Source organism: Thermobia domestica, chromosome 6 (assembly GCF_964235325.1).
Source record: "Thermobia domestica chromosome 6, izTheDome1.hap1.1, whole genome shotgun sequence".
In the NCBI taxonomy this organism is placed as follows: domain Eukaryota; kingdom Metazoa; phylum Arthropoda; class Insecta; order Zygentoma; family Lepismatidae; genus Thermobia; species Thermobia domestica.
In genome coordinates, this window is record NC_137459.1 from 42,058,100 (window position 1) to 42,079,749 (window position 21,650).

At 33.5% G+C, this 21,650-nt stretch overlaps 1 protein-coding gene across 1 annotated transcript in view; it reads left to right on the top strand.

Moving 5' to 3' along the window:
• The window catches only part of LOC145687654 (putative histone H2B 4), a 37,380-nt gene that overhangs the window by 8,298 nt on the left and 7,432 nt on the right, over positions 1-21,650 (top strand). Inside the window, exons 2-3 of the mRNA XM_081761114.1 lie at positions 15,070-15,152; positions 19,580-19,962. Coding sequence (XP_081617240.1) covers positions 15,084-15,152; positions 19,580-19,960 — 450 coding nt within the window. The 5' untranslated portion in view covers positions 15,070-15,083 and the 3' untranslated portion in view covers positions 19,961-19,962. The remainder of the gene's footprint in view (positions 1-15,069; positions 15,153-19,579; positions 19,963-21,650) is intronic.

The following is a 21,650-nucleotide window of genomic DNA, read 5'->3' on the forward strand; positions in this document are numbered from 1 at the left end:
TGTGACCAATCTTTTCGACAATGAGATCTCGAAAACCACAAGTGCTAGAAACGTACCGTTTTCGCTGGTCGATTCCAAATTTTGTGTAGACTTACCAGTTCTCATTCAAATTAAAAAAAAAAAAAGTCTTTTATAGAGATGTTTTCGAGATATCATCCAGGTGAAATCCGACGATAGAGCCGACGTTTCAGGAACTGACATCGTTCTCGTCTTCAGGACGATTACACTGAACCCAGTTCGTAAGCCCTTCCTCAGTCTTCTATATATAGTACACACGAATTGGTCTCAGTATAATCTCCCTGAAGACGAAAACGATGTCAGTTCTTGAGACGTCGGCTCTATCGTCGGCTTTCACCTGGCTGATATCCCGAGAACATCTCTATAATATTCGCTGCCAGGGCCAGGAAAGCTTCAATTCTTATTTCAAACTTGTCTTTATTTTTCTATTCCACATTTTAGATGTCGTTTTGACCCTATTAGTTTAATATTACCCGTAGATCGTTAAGGTTGATACCGTTGTGAAAGGCAACCAGTGGAGGAACTACGTATGGCGGATTGATGGACATTTTAGGCGATTTGCTTTAATCTGAATGACAGAAGCTATTGCAAACTCTTAACTTCGAATGTTTGTGGAGCTACAATGAGGCGTACTCGGATATGGAATTATATATATATATATATACTAGCAGCGTTCACCCCGCTTCGCTGCGGTCACCCCGGAACGCAATAAACTTTGTTACTTAGATAATTTTTACTTTTTCGCTTTCAAGTGATATGATAAAAACCATAGAAGATTGCAGTAAATCTTAACATTATATCGCCTGTCATTTATGTTAACCCGCCCCGCTTCGCTGCGGTCATCCCGGTGCTGGCATATTGTAAAAGTGTCTGTAAAAATAAGCAAATCAATTAAAAAATTTTAAACAGAAGATTCAAGCTATTTTCCGCTGTATATCGCCTGTCATTTATGTTAACCCGCCGAGTGACACGGTCATGCGGGTTGCATATAAATACGTTTATTTTTACCTATGATGAACTAATAACAAAGGATTTGTACGTTATGGACACTTGAATGGTCAATTATCTCAAGACACTGGTAATTAAAAATTAAAGTGATATGATAAAAACCATCTAGGGTCCAAATCCTAATAACCCCCCAAAAATGAAAGAAATTGGTTCAGCCGTATTAGCGTGATGAGCGGACAAAGGATTTTGTACGTTCTCTTTTATATATATAGATATATATATATATATAAACAGTATTTGCACTTGGTATCATCTATCATTTGTCCAAGTTTGCCACAAACTCACCCCAACATTCTATATATTAAAATACTAGGCTACATTTATTTGTTTGTCTATAGCAATTCACTCCCTTTGATAGTCTTCCGTCTTCTATTTGTGTCTTCTATCGCAAAGAGACTTGCACAAATATAGTAAGAACTGGGAAGGGGATTCACGCTCATTTTAGAACTGTGAGCTGTGTAAATAGCGCACGTTCAACTACCTAGGAAGTACTGAATTAATATTCCTTAAATCGTATGTAGAAAACAGATAAACTGAAATCCTAGAAACACAGATATACACTGTTACCATACTAGACATGGACTTCCATATGAATTCTAACTGATTCATACTAGTTTTGCTATATTGAATAAGACAGTGTCTGATAACGCCAATATATTCAGTTAGTTGGCGAAACTGTCACACGTTTATTATTTAATAAATAATAGTTGCTTTGCTCAGCGATCTGCATTTTAATGTAATTTTTATACATATGAATTCTGTTAAACTACGGCAAACGTCTATGGGAATCACTAATAGTCACTTACTGGTTGGTAATCTGATTATACTGATAATCACTTACAAATAAATCAACCAAATTATTAAGAACAAATTGCTTTTAAGAAAGAAAAAAAAATGTTCTTATTAGGAATAGTTTATGTAACACTTATAAATTTCTACATATGGATTGTTAACGTTAACATAATTTTCGGACGATTTTCTTGCGAACAAAGTTTTCTCAATATATAGAAACGAAAATTAATAAATTTATTTCGCTTGCTTAATATTCTAATTCTTGAATAAACCTTACACTTTCAAAGCTGGTGGCTTTGCCCTGAAGCCTTGTTCATGGAGGATAGAAATAGGCATTAAAAAAAAAAAAAAAAAAAAAAAAAAAATCGGAAAGAACAATGGAGATACACCTTTTCCTCTATATTGCTGCGATACATTCATCAAATGGCGGTGTTGTTCATACTACAGCGTTCCATGCGGCAAATTGACGAGTGAATCGCAGAAATATACAGCCAAAGGTGTGTCTCCACTATTCTTTTCTGATGACTCCATTTGTTTGTGTTGTTCTGATTTTTTTATTATTACTATTATTATTTCTTTTACGTCTATGAAGTACACTGAAGCGGGTAGTCGAAAGCTTGGAAGTATAAGGATCATTCAGGAGTTGGAATTTAAAGTAAGGGAATAGGCAATATTGAGTTGAGTTGATTTTGAGTTTAACGTCCCTGTCAGGAGCGAGGCTACATGAAACGGGACCTACTGATTAACGTGGAATCCGAACCACATGAGCTCCCGCCGGGAATCGAACCCGGGTCTCCCACGCCAAACGCACGTACACTAACCGCTTAGCCACGAAGGAGCTCAGGTAATATTCTATAGCGTGTCAACTTACTGTATGAAGTTTAAAAAATAAATAAAATAAAACAAAATAAAATTGTATTAGACAAGATGAAGTACCTGGCATTGCAGGAAAGGAATAGGTTTCAAGAAAATATTTGAAAGATATATTTGAACCGCCTTTTCACCATAGTATAAGTACTTCAGCGGAAACAAAATATTAAAGTACCCAGCTCGTCCTAAGTACTAATTACGTTCAAAAGTTTGTTTCAAGCTATGTAGTCATTATTCTGTGTAATAATAATAATAATAAGAAAAAAGCAGACGCATTTTAACCTGATAAAAATGTGGACTTAAGTGCTATTTTTAAAATTTGATTTTAAACGGTTCAATTGATCGTTAGATTCTCTATTTTCGAGAAATTGTGAATACCCTCAGAATACTTATTTTGATCAAAATAACATGATGAAACTATGGCCGAGTTAAGTACTATTTATCTTTAAAATTCATTTGAAACGGTTGAGCGGTTTTCCTGCGATGATGAAACAGAGAAAAAAGTATGGAAAAGGCCCCTTTTTCTTCCTTTAGAAGCGGAGCTTTCGAAAACAGGTGAACATATTTTAACTCGTTTTTAATAAGGAGTTTATATATCGAATTTCGTCTGCCTAAGTGAATGAGTTCGTAAGAAAATCTACTTCTGACACTAATTTTTTACCACCTCATCTCTTTAAAATTCCGATGTTAATGAAAGTCAAATGATAAAAACCCGACCGAGACAAATGCTAACTATGTTCAGAAATTAGTTTCAAACTGAAACACGATGTGAATTTGTGTAAAGAACATAAATTTAAAGCTCCTTCTTCTTTAGAATAAGAATTAAAGAAAGTGATAAGGTAAAAGCTCTGTTCGAGACAAATATTGATCTGTTCCCAAATTTATCTGAAGCAGCTGAGCCATTTTTCTATGATAATAAGACAACACTAATTTGATTGTGGAAGGGAAAAAAATATGGCACTTGTCTCATCCTATTTTAGAAATGGAATTTTTGTAAACATTTGAACACGTATCGCCTTATTAGTGACTTTATATTCAAGGTTTCATCTGTCTAACTTAAGGAACTCTTGAGATACTCTAAATTCTGATTCCGTAACCCCAAAGCATACATATCTTAATGAAAATGACATGATACGCGAAAATTCCTAGCCAAGTGCTAAACTAAGTTCAAAAATTAATTTCCAACGGTGACATTGTACGGATTTGCATAGTTGGCATAAATTTCAATCCCCCTCCCTTCCTAAGATGCACATTTTAATGAAAATGACAAATTAATATTTGGTTATATTTCAAAACTCACATAAACGGTGCAGCCGTTATCTCGTGAGCCGTGATGATGAGACAGACGTCGACTATGTTCTTTCCGCATTGAGAAAAAATATAGTAGAAATTACTACTCCTCTCAAAAGCGAAATTTTCTAAAATACTGAGGTACGTTTCTATTTATTTCTAATAAGAAGTTTATATACCAAATTTTATTTTCTTAACTAAAGGTGCTGGTGAGATACATTATTTTTGTCTTAAATTTTAAACCTTGTCTCCACATAGTATAGGCATTTGAGAAATTCTAAATACTCTAAGATCTCTTTCGTACAATTATCTAGAAGTATACTAAGTTAACAGAATATCAGACAACGATGTGGATTGCGAACGTTATCGTGTCAACAAGATTCGTTACACACACACATACAGTATATATATATATATATGCTACGGAAAATATGACAAATTCGGAAATTATAAATAATATCCGGTTATTATGGATAATATCCACAGCATTTGGTTAATGTAGGAAGTACTGTATAATTTATCACATTTACCCTTCCTTCCTCGTTATGATACAAAATTACCTGTTGACATCGGATATTTCCTATAATCATCCACTCACACCGGAAGTTATATATATGTAATCACCAGTTCATGACGCTAAAAGCAATAAATTGGCCTCTTCGACGTAAGTTAATTTATTTTGTGAACGTCCACGCTGCAGTCTATTAGAAAAAGCTGTTGCGCACCTCACACCACATTTCCTCACTCTTTTCTCCACGTCAACAATGAACAGTCGAAGCGGGCCAATTTCTCTGTCAACAACTAAATTAAGTGGACTGCTAACTATTGCTTAAGTACAATGTATAAAACTATTTCTATTCGCGAGGCTGACAATTACAAGTACTTCAGTAGTGAGCAAGCCCGCCAAGAGTACCGCCAAGTCTCTATCAAGTTAGTACGAGTAGCTGTAGGAATTGTTCAGCTGCGTACTGTGAAAATCATCTTGTTCACGGTGATGCGACATTTTTATTTTCATTATTTAATAAGCGAGTGAAAATTATGGATACAGGTTATGAAAAGTGATGTTGGAACGCTTCAAGTGTAAACTAGATTACATTATTAATATAAGAAGAAAAACAGTGACATTTTGACTAAGCAAAAATATTGTGAATTGGTTAATAAAGTGAGAGAAAATAAGTCTAAAGTAAGTGGTAATAGTGCCAACCGATTATCAAAAACTGAAGCGATGTGACATTATGAGAGTGGGTGACTGTGATAAACTTATATATCCTATAAATGAAGAAAGATCCACTGTTAGATATTATGTTCACACGGAATAACTTTTTACCGTAATTCATGAAACACATTTAGCAATTGGTCTTGGTGCAAGAAATCGAATGATGAAAGAACTGCATACGGTGTATAAGAATGTAACTTGTGGCGAAGTGATGATTTACTTAAATTTGTGTGAAACTTGTCAGAAGTGTAAAGTTCTGAAAACAGAACTAATAGTTCGACCCATGATATTCTAAGAAATTACTGTAAAACTCTAGATGCCAGGAAGACTTAATAGATATTCAATCATAGCCAGATAGGGATTAGAAATTTAGTCTCGTATATCAAAATCATGTCACAAAATTTGTTTAACTCGGTCCGTTAAAAAGTAAATATGCAGAGGAAGTCGCGGTTGTATTATTAAATATTTTGACAATTTTTGGAGGTCCAAGCATTCTGCAAAGTTATATTGGTCGGGAATTTTCCATTAGGATGAAACATGTGCAATGTAGCCTGAACTGAAAATAACCCACGGGAAGCCGCACAGTCACAAAGTTCAGTTAAACGCGCAAACAAAGATGTGGAAAATATGCTAAGTTCGTGGTAGGAATCTAACCAAACAAACCATTGACCTGATGGTTTAAGACTTTTCAATTTATGAAAAATAGAGCTTATCATCAAGACATAAAATGTAGACCATATGAGGCTATGTTCTGTTCGCCAGCCAAATTTGGGCTTACGACATCATCTATTAAAAAAAAAAAAAAAAATCCCCTAAATGAGAACATTTTTATTGAGAAATAACGTTTCTTCGTTGAAAAATAACCCTATTTAAATAACATAACGAAAATTTTCTTCTTCCTCTTAGACCCCGTAGAAACTAAAAATTTCACTTTTGGCAATTTTTCTGTGAATTAGTCCCGGGAGGCTACAACATGCCAAATTTCATCATTGTAATCCTAATGAAAGTGTCTAATAGAGAAGCTTGTCATAGAGAGATAACGTTACATATAATAACATGTATGTATATATTTTTCTAGATATATATCTTATGTAGCACTATAATACTTGCATTGTGTGTGTTTTTAAGTGAGCGTCTGTTTCTTTTTTGTATTTTTTACTTTCTAATTTTTTGATTGTAAAACATTGCTTATGATTCTGTATCATGTTTAGGTGGTAGTTAACGCTTCTTCGTCTCCGCCTTAGCCTCGTCACCTAAAACAAGATGAAATAAATAAAAAAAAAATAATAATAACATGGGCAAGATTTTTCAGGTCACCATAGAACCCCACTAAATTTGATTTTTTTTTTTTTAATTTTTGATGATTCACTTAGATAATGGTATCAAAAACATAGAAGCATATCGAATTTCAAGTTTTTTTTCTAAATCCAATAACGTAAAACATGAGATTTTATGCAAAAAAAATAATAATAATAATAAAAAAAGAAAAAATAAAATAAAATAAAAAGTAAGTAACATGGAGAATTTTTTCATCATAAATTTTTACCTCCTGGTAGTGTAAAAAAATTTACTTTTGACATTTTTCCGTCGGTTCCTCTCTTAAAGCTATAAGCATGACCAGTAGCGTACCCAGGAATTTATTTCGGGGGGGGATCCAAACTAAATATCAAGGTATTTTATATTAAAATTCCTAAAATTGCCCCTAAAATTAGGCTAAATTTTTAAAAATTCGAAATTTCGGGGGGGGGGGTCCGGACCCCTCGGTCCCCCCCCCTGCGTACGTCCCTGAGCATGACTAACTTCAACTTTCCACTTTAACCGTAGGTACCCGTGATTTTGTCAGCTCATGTAGCTTTGTATGTTATAGATTAATCTTACACCTTGCATTTGATGTGATGTAATAGTCATAATTCATTATTATCTATTTATTTATTTATTTATTTATTTATTGAAAGTGGTGATTTCAACGCACATTGACAGATATTCATTATGTGTACTAAGGATTATAAAGCACGGAGATAAATCAATTTTCGAACTTCGTGGGGAAATTGATTTTGCGTCTTGTTTGCTTGTCCCAGGTCTAATTTTGTTCTTCTTCTTAAATTGGTCTAGCGGCAGTATTCATGTTCTTTATATTTTATTCAATTTAATGTATGGTTTTTAATCAGGCCGAAAAATACGTCTATATAGAATAGTTTAGTATTTATGATCATTTTTTTAGTACCAAAGACGTATCATACGTGAATCTAGTTTTACGCGAGATCCGTTCCACGTATAACCCAATTCAAGACCACGTACGCTAGAGGTCTACACGGGCTCGGACTGAACCCGCGGGCTTAGGCCCTACCCCGCTTGTGGGCCGGGCTCGGGTCTGCAAAGCATAGATCACTTTGGACACGGGTCATAAATTTTTAAATATACAATCATATTTCACGGGCCTAATTTTGTGAATATACTGTACAATGATATTTATCGGACCGTTCTTTCTCGAGAATTTTTAAATCACATCTAAATTTGTAACTTGAGATGCCCATACTAAAATTCTGATTATCATTATGCAATTGAGAGTAAAGCTAACTGTGTAGTGGAGAGAAAAACTAAAAGTAACAAAAATAAACATGTTTAGCTTATCTGTGAGTGAAAGGTACTGTTTCTTACACTGAATTAAAAGGACAAAAGCATTCTGAACAAGTCTTATTTCTTCTTCAAGATAATGCTAGTTTATATTTTAGTTTTTTTTATTATTATTTCATTCTTTTGCTGATATTGGAAGCATTTCTTTCACAAAATCTCCACAAAAAATATAGCATTCCCATTTTCACTTGTAGAAAGAGAAATCAAATGTGCCGAATCTGAATTACAACACAATGAGTATCTAAAATATTACAAAATTACAAAAAGGAGAATATGTATAGTGAACAAGTAAGCGCTGCAAAAGGAAACTGCAAAATTAAACCTCTAATTGCTGTAAATACAAAATAAAATTTTGCGTTAATTAAGTTTCTGTAATTCGGGCTTATTTCGGGCTGATTTGATTATCACACGGGCTCGGGTTTAAAGGCTAAAACATATTTTGGACTTGGGTCGAGCCTCATATTATAAATTCACGGGCCGGGCCGGGCCCGGGCTAAAAATTCCGGCCCTTGTAGATCTCTAACGTACCCAGAGAACAAGATTATCTTTGTCGAACTAATTAGAAGATTTCTACACTAATTTCTTACTAATTAGACTATGAACCAATCCGTACTCAACAATCACTCCAATTCAAATAGAAAGTTAGGAAACTTACTAATGCTCCACTCTTTGAACACAGATAAACATATTCGGAATAGAACATGTGATGGTATAAAGAGGTATAAGCAAGAATTTCAATAAAACAACTCAGGAATTTGATTTGTATTTATCATAAAAAAATTACGATACATATTTACACATAATTCGGTAGCATATATAAAGTGAATTTTTAACTTAAATTTGGAAACTACGAAAATTGGCAACAGTACATTATTATTATTATTATTATTATTATTATTATTATTATTATTATTATTATTATTATTATTATTATTATTATTATTATTATTGGTTGTTGGGTCTGCCTCCTTTTCTCAAACTATTTAACTAGGAGCAGGGAAGGTTCCTTTCCATACGCTTAGTTTAAAAATGTTCTAAACGAACTATACATATCTATAAATATCAGGATTAAACCTCGAGAAAATTCATGAGTATGATATCATCGAAAATTAAGCATAAGTGGCAAACAGGAACATGAAAGTAAGGTGCTTGAAATACTGTAATTTTTGTAGTTTCTGATATATTCTTACAAAGCATTAGAAACACAAATAATTTATTATGAAGTGTATGTATTTGCTCTATTTCACTTGAGAACTACAAGTTGCAATTTATCTTGCTCTAAAACGAAAATTAAAAAAAAAAAAAAAAAAAAAAAAAAACTGTTGAGCAACATACATACATCTAAATCTATGTCTGTAAATTCTAAATCCTTATAGATAAGATACATTATTCATAAAATACTGTATATCATAATGAATAAGAACAAGAAACACTAGATTTTCCAAATTATATAATAAACACAAGGCACAAGTCACATGAGTATCCATTACTCACCCTTCACCTGGACTCCTTTCAATGACTTTTAGCGTCACAATTATATTTCGAGAGCTTTCTTGCTTTCTTCAATTGGGTCAGTGAAAGCATGGAAGGGTAATGATATTTGGTTCTTAATTAAAAAATAAATCAATGAAAAATTGAAGCTTTGGATTCCATCACATAATTACTGAAAATAATTCTTACATATACATTAAAAATAGTTTGAAATTAAGGGTTATATATAACTTTTCCTTCTTCCACAAATTTCATATTCATAGTCATTATTATGAAAAAATTATGATTTCCATTCTAGAGAAGAAAATCCTACCTAAATTTGTAGGTCCACATCTTATTTGCCTCAATGTTGAACGTGACGGTAAATTTCAAATCAACCACGCAACCACCTGAATATCGAAAAGACAATCTTTTATCTATATTATAAAATTGAAAGTCACTATGTTTGTGACTCTTAGTGTCTTGAACCGGCCAACCAATCTATATCAAATTTTTGACGTAGATGTGATTCAGGCCTGGGAGTATTTTTAGCTACTCACTTTCACGGTAGAACTTAGGGTAGGGGGAGGAGGGATTATAAAAAATAAATAAAACTTAATGACTCTTGAACGAAACGACCGATCTCGATAAAACTTTGAACATAGATAAGATTCGGGCTTGAGATATTTTTTATCATTTCACTTTGACAGAACAACGTAGGGGAGGGGGAGGAAGGGGAGATATACTAAAATCAATATATATAAAAATAAAAGTGACTATGTTCGTGAGTTAATAACTCTTAAACCACCCGACCGATCTCGATCAAATTTTCAACATAGATGAGTAGAGTCCGGATTTTTATGTAATATCAACCCCCTAAATATGTACGTAAATATGTAACAAAAATCGCTTAAAAATGTAAGAAATATGTAATATTATATAAGAATATGTAATATTACATATGTTACATATTTATGAAAACGTAATATTAACACGCGTATGAGTATGCAATATTTAAACGAATTATGAAAATAAAAAGGAAAATCTTATCTACTACACTTTATCCTGCTTAATGCAAGTCCCCCAATGAAGTGAAATGATTGAACAGCTGAGACAGCCATACGTCACTGACGTGACTGATTGCAGGATAATAACAATCAGACGTGAATGAAGGAAGATGTAAATCGGCTAGAGAGAAACAAGAAAGCCCCGAGAAAAACAATGCACACAGCATTTGTACGTCAGAAATCTCATGTGGTGTGGTGTGGTCCCGTTTCAAATCTGGAAACTTTTACACTAATGCACATCCGTCACCACGGCCCAATCTTGAAATGAATTATACGCAATATACAAATTTAAATACTAAAAGCAACTTAAGACGAAATGTATTGTCTTATATATATTTATTTCATGCAGGGAAAAGCAGCCCTATATCTTTTAAACAATACCAGCTGAACTAAGATTGAAGAATATTTTCACTAATGAACATTTTTAATTAGAAATAAAATACTTACAAAAGATGTGCCTGCAGTTCAACAGTGTGTTGTTGCACAATGGGTTGCAAAGTGCATTTCCAAATGATCAGAAGTAAAATTTTGACTGCGATCGGATAAAATATTCTTGTATGCAGAGAATGATCTCTCCACATCACATGAGGTAACAGGAGCGTATTTCAACAGGGGGATGTAGTTGGGGGAAATATCTTCAGGGGGGTCTTGTTTCACCACTGAGAATCTCACACACTGCCAATAGGCTGTCGTAACCCGGGTTTCTTTCCAGCACTGCATTTAGTTTCTTTCGAACTTTTTCTCCTACATCTCCACACACACCTTGCAGCAGTCTCTTTGCATCCTCTATGATTTCCATGGATTCCGGAAGAGGCCGCCCAACAGTCTCTAGCTTTTTAATGCTTGTAGGTAGCCAATCATAATTGCTGTCTATGTATGCGATATCACACATTACTTTTGAGTCATTAAACAGTTTCTGAGCAATGCCAACTGACACAGCAGACTCCGATGGAAATGAATGAACAACAGGCTTAATTTTTTGAAAATGTTCGTTGTAGAAATGTACTGTCTGTATCCAAGTGCCCCATCGCGTTAGCACAGGCTCCGGAGGAAGTGGCACGTCTGGCAGTTGATCTCTGTAAACTTGAACACGATGTGGAGCCTTAACAAACTTCTTTCGTGGAAGAAATTAGTTGATTTACTTCGCAAAAGTTGTCTCTCACCTCTTCAGCAACACGCTGAAGAGCATGGGTCATACAGGTGAAATGAATTAAGTGAGGGTAAAAAACTGTAAGTGTTCTATCCGCTTTTAACGTGTACGCTGCGCTGTCTGTATAGAGAACAAGGACTTTTTCTTCCTGAACTCCTCCCGGCCACAACACTTTAAGACCATCGTTACAAATCGTGGAATGATTCGTGCGTTCCAGCAATTTACTCGCAATAAGATAGGATTTAGATGGAGCATCTTCACTTAACTTTCCAATCACTAAATTTGCTACATAACGTCCCACAACGTCTGTTGTTTCCTCCACAGAAATCCAAATATATGAACTACCTATTTCTGCCCTAATGGTATCTATAGTTTCCCTATAACAAACTTCGAGATAACACTTTCGAAGAGTGGATTCGTCAGGAATTCGACGCCCGCAGTACTTCTTCAGAAAAGCACGGTATTTTGGCACTTGAACTTTGTTCTAAGGAATGTTTGCTGCTATCATTGCGTGGCACAAGTCTTTGAAAAACTCACTGAAGTATCTTGATGCGTTTGTGCCAAGAGTACTTGTTTTTTTTTTTTTTTTCATCAGTTCGCAAATTTTTATTTCTTGCGTGGAGTGCAATTCGTACATGTTGTTCTAACTGAGATATCATTGAACATCCATTTCTTTTATCACACACTTGGCACAACACAACTTTACCGTCCATAGTAAACGCATCATCGATAGTTACCCACGACCGCAATTTCGCGGATAAAGTTGAGACAACCGGATCCATTTCTAACTTCGACGGTTAATACAGAACACGTGCGTTTTGCAACTGTAATATTAGAGTACTGTCCTCCTGTCATTCAGTTGAACAACCGAAGTTCTTTGAAAGCTTAGGTTACCTGCTGTGATATTACCATTGTCGCCAGCTTCTTGGAACGAACTCTTGCAGTAAATTCTTGGAAGCACACTAGTATACAGTTTTAACTTGAATTGCAGGATTTGCTTTCATCTTTTTTCCCGTCCGACCTCCGATAACAATCAAATAGACTTCATTTTAGGAATTTCCTGGCCAGTCGCCAGTCAGGCACGTGATCTGTCTTCATCCAGAGTTGAGAATAAAGGGCGCTGCTAATGTACCTCGGAGGGAGGATTTTTACTTGTTTCTTCTTATATTTCTTTTGTTATCGGTGAAAATTCTGCAAAACATGGTTTGACAAATAAGAAAAAAGAGAGATATACCAGTATTTCTCTTTCAGTAAATAAACGAAAAGATAGACATGACAAAATTGAATTTAGATGCAAGCTTTGCAGAGTTGGAGAGTTTATTTTTTTTTAAAAAAAAATAAATAAATTTGCAGTAAACGCAAAATTTAAAACAGTTTTATGTAAAAAAATATGTAGAAGCCATAGAAATATGTAATATTGGTCAAAGTATGTAAAAATATGTAATATGAAACTTGAGTTGAAGCACCCTACAGGTGTGAATCACAAACATTTAAGGATTTGACGAACCTATATGAAGGGGGAAAAAAATGTAATTACATACAAATCCGAACATTATAGATGAGGTTCGGGCTTGGAAAGTTTTTTTATCTATATTTTTACTTTGATGATAGAACCTAGGAGGGGGAAGGGAGGGGAAGATTTATATATAAAAATAAATAAAACTTAATCTTGAACCACCCAACCATCTTGATCAAATTTTCAACATAGATGACGTTTGGGTCTCGGATATTTTTTGCCATTTAACTTTGACGGTGCAACGGGGGGGGGGGGAGAAAGATATATATATATATATATATATATATATATATATATGTAAAAAAATAAAAATGAAAGTGATTGTGTTTGTGATTTCATCATTCGGGTCTGGGATGGCATTTATCTATTCACTTTGACGATAGAACTTAGGAGTGAGGGAGGGAGGAGTTAAAAAATAAATAAAACTTAAGAACTCTTGAACCAAACGATCAAGTTCGATCAAATTTTTAACATAGATGAGGTTCTGGCCTGAGATGTTTTTTATCATTTCACTTTGACGTTAGAACTTAGGGAGGGAGATAGCAGGGGAAGATATATAAAAGTGATCGAAAAGACCAATATCAGTGTTGAATTAGAGTTTTTGGGGTCGCTGAGATGAACAATGACAACTCCGATGCCGTGCCCCGCAACATGGGGGAGGGGATGTATAAAAATCATCGAAAATGACCGATATGAAAGAGCGCTTTAGTAATAGTAAAAAGTGACTGAGTAATGAAACATATTACTATTTTTTTTTCTTAATTTAACCCAGCGAAGCGGGTAACTGGTGCTAGTTGTGATTAATTTTGAATAAAATTGAGAACATATTATGATATTATGTAACGAGAACTCTTTTCGTGTTTTAGTAACAGAATGCCTCGCACAAAATTTACAGTGAGGAAAGCAAGACGACATTCCTCTGCATAGGCATTTGCCTGTTGTTTTTCCGAAATAAATAAATAAATAAATAACTCTAATTCCGAGGTGACGAATGTTCAGATCCCACACTTCAAAAGCACAACAGAATACAGAATAAGTTTTCATATATTAAAAATTTATGTATGAACTGAGTTTATCTATGAACTATCTTAAATATAATCTATAACTTAGTCTTAGATATAATGAACTGTATCTTATATGCTATTTTATCATTGTTTTATTGTTTCAGTAAGTAGGTTACATTGTATGTAATACGTTTTTATCTTGTCTGATAAAGTGCTGTATTTTTGCCGTTAGGCTGTTCATGGCACAGAAATAAACATTATTATTATTGTTATATTATTATTATTATTATTATTATTATTATTATTATTATTATTATTATTATTATTATTATTATTATTATTATTATTATTATTATTATTAAACATTCTGTCTGATGAAGGCAATAACATATTGGCGAAACTTATAACACATAGTAGTAATTATAAGTATTTGTTTTGATCAGATTTCATTTTTATTTAAGCTACACGCAGTTGCGAAGCTAGAATTAGCGGCATTCAGCTGCCGTAACATATTCTCGCAACCATATAATATTACAGTGTTACAAACTTTAGCAATGTTTTTCATGTCTCCGGATCGGTTTAAGATATCAAATTGCTGTAAACGGCATCATATTTTTTTAATAAGCAGTTTTTCTTTTTTTTAAATAAAATCCTTTAGAAAAAAGTAAAAATATTTAATCCCTTGTAGTTTTGTTCCTATTAAGTCGCAACATTTCATGCTTTGGTTGTGCGTTGTTTCGTCCGTCTCAGTTGCATTTTCACTGTTATAGATGTATCCAAAATTTGTTTGTGACGCTACAGTGTTCTTAGTTGTTGTACTGAATAATGTGTGTCATTGTAAGTTTTCGTTTAATATGTAGGTCTGAAACATGTAATAATCTGACTAGTGTCGGGATTAATTTAGTGATATAGCAGAGTATGTAAAACGGTTTTCTTCTGTCGATATATAATAAATTATATCTCTATGTATATACAAAATTTGTTTATATTGTTCTGAACACTTTATACAAAATCTGTTTTATTCCATTGCGCAGGTTCACAAGTGAAGATGAGCAAGAATTCACAAGCTGGCGAGGGTGTATCTTCGGAGTACTCCAGTAGCTCCAAAAGCAGCTCGGTAAGCAATTTATTATATCTCATGATTCTGTAGAAAATCTTTGACGTATTCCATCAGTCACTAGAGAAGCTCTGATAAAACCCAATATTTTGTCATGTAAAAATAATTTTGAAAGATGGAATTTTATCAACGAAAAAGCTTTCAAAGAAGAACAAAAGGAACAAAGATTTGATACTAGAACCCTGTGGTACTCAGCAGAAACATAAAATCAAGTGCATGTGGTTAAAATAAACTTTATGCCAAAAAAACATATTAAATATGACATTTATGTAATCAATATATTTTTTAGCACATCTTAACTTACTACATTTTCTTAAAAATCACACGAAAGAATTTGAAAATGTCGCCTGTAAATGTTCGTTACTATATCTTTATAGGTGCTGCCATCTATTGGATAATTCAAAAGCTCCCAATAAATGAACAAAAACTTTAGGCTCTGTGTGGCACCATTTATCCTCATTCGATTGGAATGAAATTTTGCACAGGATAGTATTTCGACAAGTGGTACCAAATGAAGGGGTGTTCCGAAAAAAGATTACAATGTTGTAAAATAAGGACCACCCTAATATATAATGAAGGCAGTAGAAGAATATTTAGGTATTTGAATAACGTTGTGCAAGAAGTATCAAATGAAGTATTGGTGACTATTTTTATCATTTTCTTTTAGAATCTAAAAACTTTCTTAAATTCAGTGGATGAACCCCAAAAGGCTATTCCATGTCTGATTTTGCTGTAGAACAGTGCATGGTAAGCTCTTAGTACTGCTTTTCTGCTTAAAATGGGAACAAGTGACCTTATTAGGAAACTTACGGAGGATAATTCATAAGATAATTTTGCAATATGTTGAGACCAGGACAAATCTATCAGAAGACCAAGAAACTTGACTGTTTCGGCCTGCTTCGATACTACTGCTACTACTACTGCTACTACTACTACTACTACTACTACTACTACTACTACTACTACTACTAATAATAATAATAATAATACTAATAATAACTTTTCTAGAATAAGAACTACCAGATTGGCAACGGACGACATGCATTTAATGCTATAAAATTTGCTTCTCACGATTTCTCGAAAACTACACATGAGTATTCACCTTTATGTATGCCATTTTCTTAATCTCGATGTAATATATCGACCAATATATGCTTTCTCCTTGGACAATATCATGATTTAAAAAAAAAAGAATGTTTAAGAGTTTCTCATAATTTGAGGGTCTCGTGTCTCATTAACTAGTCTTTGGCGTGGGAGACCAGGTTCAATTCCAATGGGAGTTCACGTGGTTTGGATTCCAAGTTAAACCATGGGTATCTGTTTCATAATAACCTCTGTGTTGAATAAAGTGAAATCTTTAGGTTTAAGTCTCACGGTTATGCTGGTTAGGCTAAAGGAGACGGTGATGTGAAATGAATGAAATAGTGGAATGAAGAAAGTGGTAGGAAACGGGAAAACCCCGAGAAAAGCCTCGCACACGGCGTTTGTCCACCACAAAGTTCACTTGGTATGAGCTGGAATCGAACCAAGGACCCCATGCACCAGAGGTGAACGCTCTTCCACTGAGTCACTACGGCTCCACTAACCTCTGTGTTGAAAAGGACGCTAAAATCTAATGCAGTAGCAGCACATTTCATTAAGCATACTATATACTGTCGTCTTGCAAGTGTCAAAATGAAATGCTTGTTTAATGTGTATTTTAGGATTAGTAATAAGTGGCGTGATTGATTTTCTTTGAAACTACGCATGGAGATTTTCACTTAGCCAAATGATTTTGTTTACCTCGATGAAATCTATCAGTTCTTTTATGTTCCATCTTTCTTTAACGTTAAACTTGAATAACCTTGATAAATATACAGTAGTTACTGTGCGAAGGTTTTATGGATACTGTTTTTTTTTTCCTTACTCTTAAACGTACCAAATAATTAAAAGTCTTTAGCTCCATTTTGTCAGTATCCAGAATATATACTCACTTTTTAGAATCCCGTTTCATCATTAACTTATCTTGTAAACCAGAATCTAAAAATAAAATTATATTTCTACAGTACAACTCAGAAATTACAATACAGTAGTTGGAGAAAAATACACTTAAAGCACGTTATTTCTTACTTTTACACAAAACGGTAGTAATTTTTGTGATCGGTTATCAGAAGAAAGAAAAATTTTTAATATGCCATATATAATTGCGTTACAGGAACTTTATCCCTGGGATGCTACGTCTCAGGTGATATTATATTCTTTGTTCTTAATGACATTTAAAGTTTGTATATTCCATGTTATAAATTTAATTGTTTCCAATTGTGTTATTCTGCAGATGGTTCTAATAATTTATTGTTTTTAATACATTGTTTATGTATTTGTGTTGTTATATTTTTAATTTGTGTGCTTTTGAAGTAATCAAAATGGTGGTTATTATGGAATTCTAACTATCTACACGACGAAAATTTGATTACTCTGTATACTTTTATCCATGGCTTCTAGTTTTGGAAAAGATTAGTAAATAAATTTCTAAGTTTAAAACTTATGCACGCTCTCCACGAATACGGCTTGCAATTTGGGCGTCTTTAGTCATTCATTTTTGGACTGACTTAATTTTGTTTGCCAATGTTATACCTATACTATTCCAAACTCTAGTCTTGATCTTGCAAGCGTCTTGTATAAATATTGTAAAATTAAGTTTCTCTATTTAATAATAAGTAATACTCTCTATTTATGTAGGGTAGAGCAATTATCGTACACGAGAGATTGGACTTTCCCATCACCTTTTATTATAAAAGATACTCCTGAATACAGAAATATATTACAATAAGTAGTTTCCTCTAATATTTTTAGGTAAGAAAGAGGAAGGAACCCAATGACCAAGTGTCGTAGGGCTTTTGTAGGTGAGGTTACTCTCTTTGACCAGGCTTCGTGAGAGGGAACGAGTTTGTGTGGTTAGGTGTCTCTCGGTGACCGGGCGTCGTGAGAGAGAAAGGGAACCCAATGACCAAGCGTCGTAGGGCTTTTTAGGAAAGGTATCTCTCAATTGACTAAGCGTCGTGAGAGGGTAAGGTGTTCCCAATGGCCAGGCGCCTTAGGGCTTTGGTCGTTTGAACAACCTGGAAAGATTGATGCTTCTTGAGACGTGCTGCTGTCTTTTATCCTAAAATGTCGGCCACCTTCGGTGATCTTTGTCTTGCTGACTGTTGGCGATGGTGGGCGACTCCTCTTCGGTACTGTCGTCTGCGTTATATTTGTTTACTGCCAACACGTGTAGTAAACACATGGCTACAGCCTGGTGTGAAGACATGCGGAACCTTACAATATACGTAACAAACTGGCATTCTTAAATTCAAGCCATTGTGGGAAAATAAATCATATTATTCTTTTCGTCCCTTGGATTATATCATTAATATGATAGATAAATTTCATATTTCTGTCAAACACTATACCCAAATTTTTAATCTGTTCGGCATTACCATAATGTTATCATTTATAAATAAATTCTCAAGCTAAAAAAAGAAAAAAATCTTCAAACCAAACTCGTCAGCAGTGGCAAGACATGGCTTTGTTGCCGGATGTAAGCAGTAGGGCAAGGTTTCTTGTTACTACCTCCTTTTTCTACCTTAAACTATGTTCTTATTTAATGTCCGGGAAAAGTAGTAATTGCATTTTATAAATAGTTTTCGTATTATATTCTACAGGATATTCAGTTAAAAGTTGTTCTTGTTCCCAAAACAGGTAATTCTCTCATTTACTATTGGGACAGGCTTCAGAAACTAAACTAATCGTTCGATTGTCAATAGCCACTACCCAACACCTCACTTGTTGAAGACGCAAAATGTTACATCATTAGTGATAAACGAAGAATACTTGAAATTATGTTCTGTATTTAGCTCCGTGTAAAATAATTCTTTATAAACTTTAATTTACGAACACTTCGACAATTTTGTTATAAATATCACTGGGTACATATTAGCATTACCTTAAACTATTATTCATTCACGGCTCGAGCAAATTTATCGTTTAGTAAATATAGAAAAAAAAGTTGTCTACACTATGCTATAATAATAGCGCATTCCAAGCTGAAAAGTAAATAACAGTTGGGTGGTACATAAAAATGTAATAACAATGTTTTATTTCTTATTTCTTGTTTATTTCTGTAATGCTGTAATAGTTTTTCAATATGAAGAGATCAATGCAAACACTGAGCTCGAGTAATATTTTATTTATTAGTTTTGTGTCACGCAAATACATTGTCAGACATATTTGTTTGCTCTTAGAATATTGAAAATTATTATTGAACTTCGTCTTCGATACTTTAAATACCAATACACTTTATTATTATTATTATTATTATTATTATTATTATTATTATTATTATTATTATTATTATTATTATTATTATTATTATTATTATTATTATTATTATTATTATTATTTTATAGAGTTTGAAGGAGCTCCTACTAGACCACGTACGAAAGATGAAAGCCAGACGACAGATAGAGGCAAGAAGAAGAAGAAGAAGGTTGAATAAGAGGAGGAGGAAGGATAATTTTAGTTGTTATATATATAGATTATTAAAACAAGTACTTCCTGACACTGGTATATCTAGCAAAGCTATGAGTATCATGAACAGCTTTGTGAATGACATCTTCGACCGTATTGCTCTGGAAGCCGCCAAACTGGCAAAGAAAATCAATCGAAGAACAATGTCCAGTACAGACATACAAACCGCTGTGCGCCTTGTTCTGCCGAACAGACTTGCAGAGCAAGCTGTTAATAAAGGCATTAAAGCTGTGTCCATTTACAGGAAGTCTTTCGAATAAAGGTAATGTTCCTAAAATATTAATTTTTATACCCTATTCTTATAAGGAGTAATTTGGGTCTTACAAATACTTGTATAGATTTAAAAAATGAAGCTATGTAGAAAGTCTACAGTTTCTATATTTTAGCGTCACTCGTTAAAGAAACAAACAAACAAACAAAAGGAGGTGGTGACAAATCTGGGAAAGTGTAAACGAATCTGAGGAAACAAGGAAAACACAGGAAATTCTGCCAAAAACCAGGGAATTTCGATTTGCTAAGAACGTGACTTTAGAAACATTTAAAAACGAAAATTCTAAGATGATTTCAGATGTGGTTGAGTGCTTGGTTTTTATCCACTAACGACGTGTAGCAAACTTATGTTGAGCTGTGTGCATTATCTTTTGCATTTTATGCTTGTGCAGTGGAATATCGTTTTGGTGAATTATCCACAAAATGCAATGGTAAATTCATTTTCGACGAACACATAAATCCAATCTTTATTCCTTTTTACTCTCCCGTAGCTTCAGGACTTCTTTTCTGGCATTAAGTGAATGTAGCTTATAACATAAATCAAAGGATTTTAGAATACACTTAGTGGTATTTAAGTTTCTGTGTTTTCATTGTAAAGTTTTGTTAATTTGCAAAGAGGTTTATTTCAGAAGTGATCATGTATTCACGAAAATTGCTTATCAAGTTGCACATCAGTGTATGCACTGGATCAGTAGCCAACAGAGTTATGGAAAACACGTCCCAGTGAGTTTAGTTGAGTCAAATTTTGTTTTATTGGGCAAAATCACATTTTATTAAATTTTGTACGTACATTTAAAGCCATACCTCTCCTCAAAATACCATTTAAACATTCATGTTGTGCATTTAAAGTTATGGAATTCTCTTGTCGCATAAACAGAATCCATGAAGCCCCATTCACGTTTCATGAGACGCACTTTGCACTATTGGCATTCATTTATATTTCTATTTTTAAGATAAGTACCACAGTAAGACCAAATGTGAGTTTCTCGAGGACTAGAGACTTCCGTTGACAGGCAACACCATCAGGTACAAGTTGATGCCATCTGTGCTGGTGATTCAGCATTCTCGCTAGTGCTTTGTTGCATGAAAGTTTCCATATATTAATAAAAAAATAAGTTATGATTTTCGCAATAAGTACGTTGTTTAGATTACAGTTTCAAAGTTTACATTACAGTTTCAAAGTTTAGATTACAGTTTCAAAGTTTAGATTACAGTTTCAAAGTTTAGATTACAGTTTCAAAGTTTACATTACAGTTTCAAAGTTTAGATTACAGTTTCAAAGTTTAGATTACAGTTTCAAAGTTTAGATTACAGTTTCAAAGTTTACATTACAGTTTCAAAGTTTACATTACAGTTTCAAAGTTTAGATTACAGTTTCAAAGTTTAGATTACAGTTTCAAAGTTTACATTACAGTTTCAAAGTTTACATTACAGTTTCAAAGTTTAGATTACAGTTTCAAAGTTTAGATTACAGTTTCAAAGTTTACATTACAGTTTCAAAGTATAGATTACAGTTTCAAAGTTTATATTACAGTTTCAAAGTTTACATTACAGTTTCAAAGTTTAGATTAGAGTTTCAAAGTTTAGATTACAGTTTCAAAGTTGTTGCATGAAAGTTTCCATATATTAAAAAAAAGTTATGATTTTCGCAATAAGTACGTTGTTTAGATTACAGTTTCA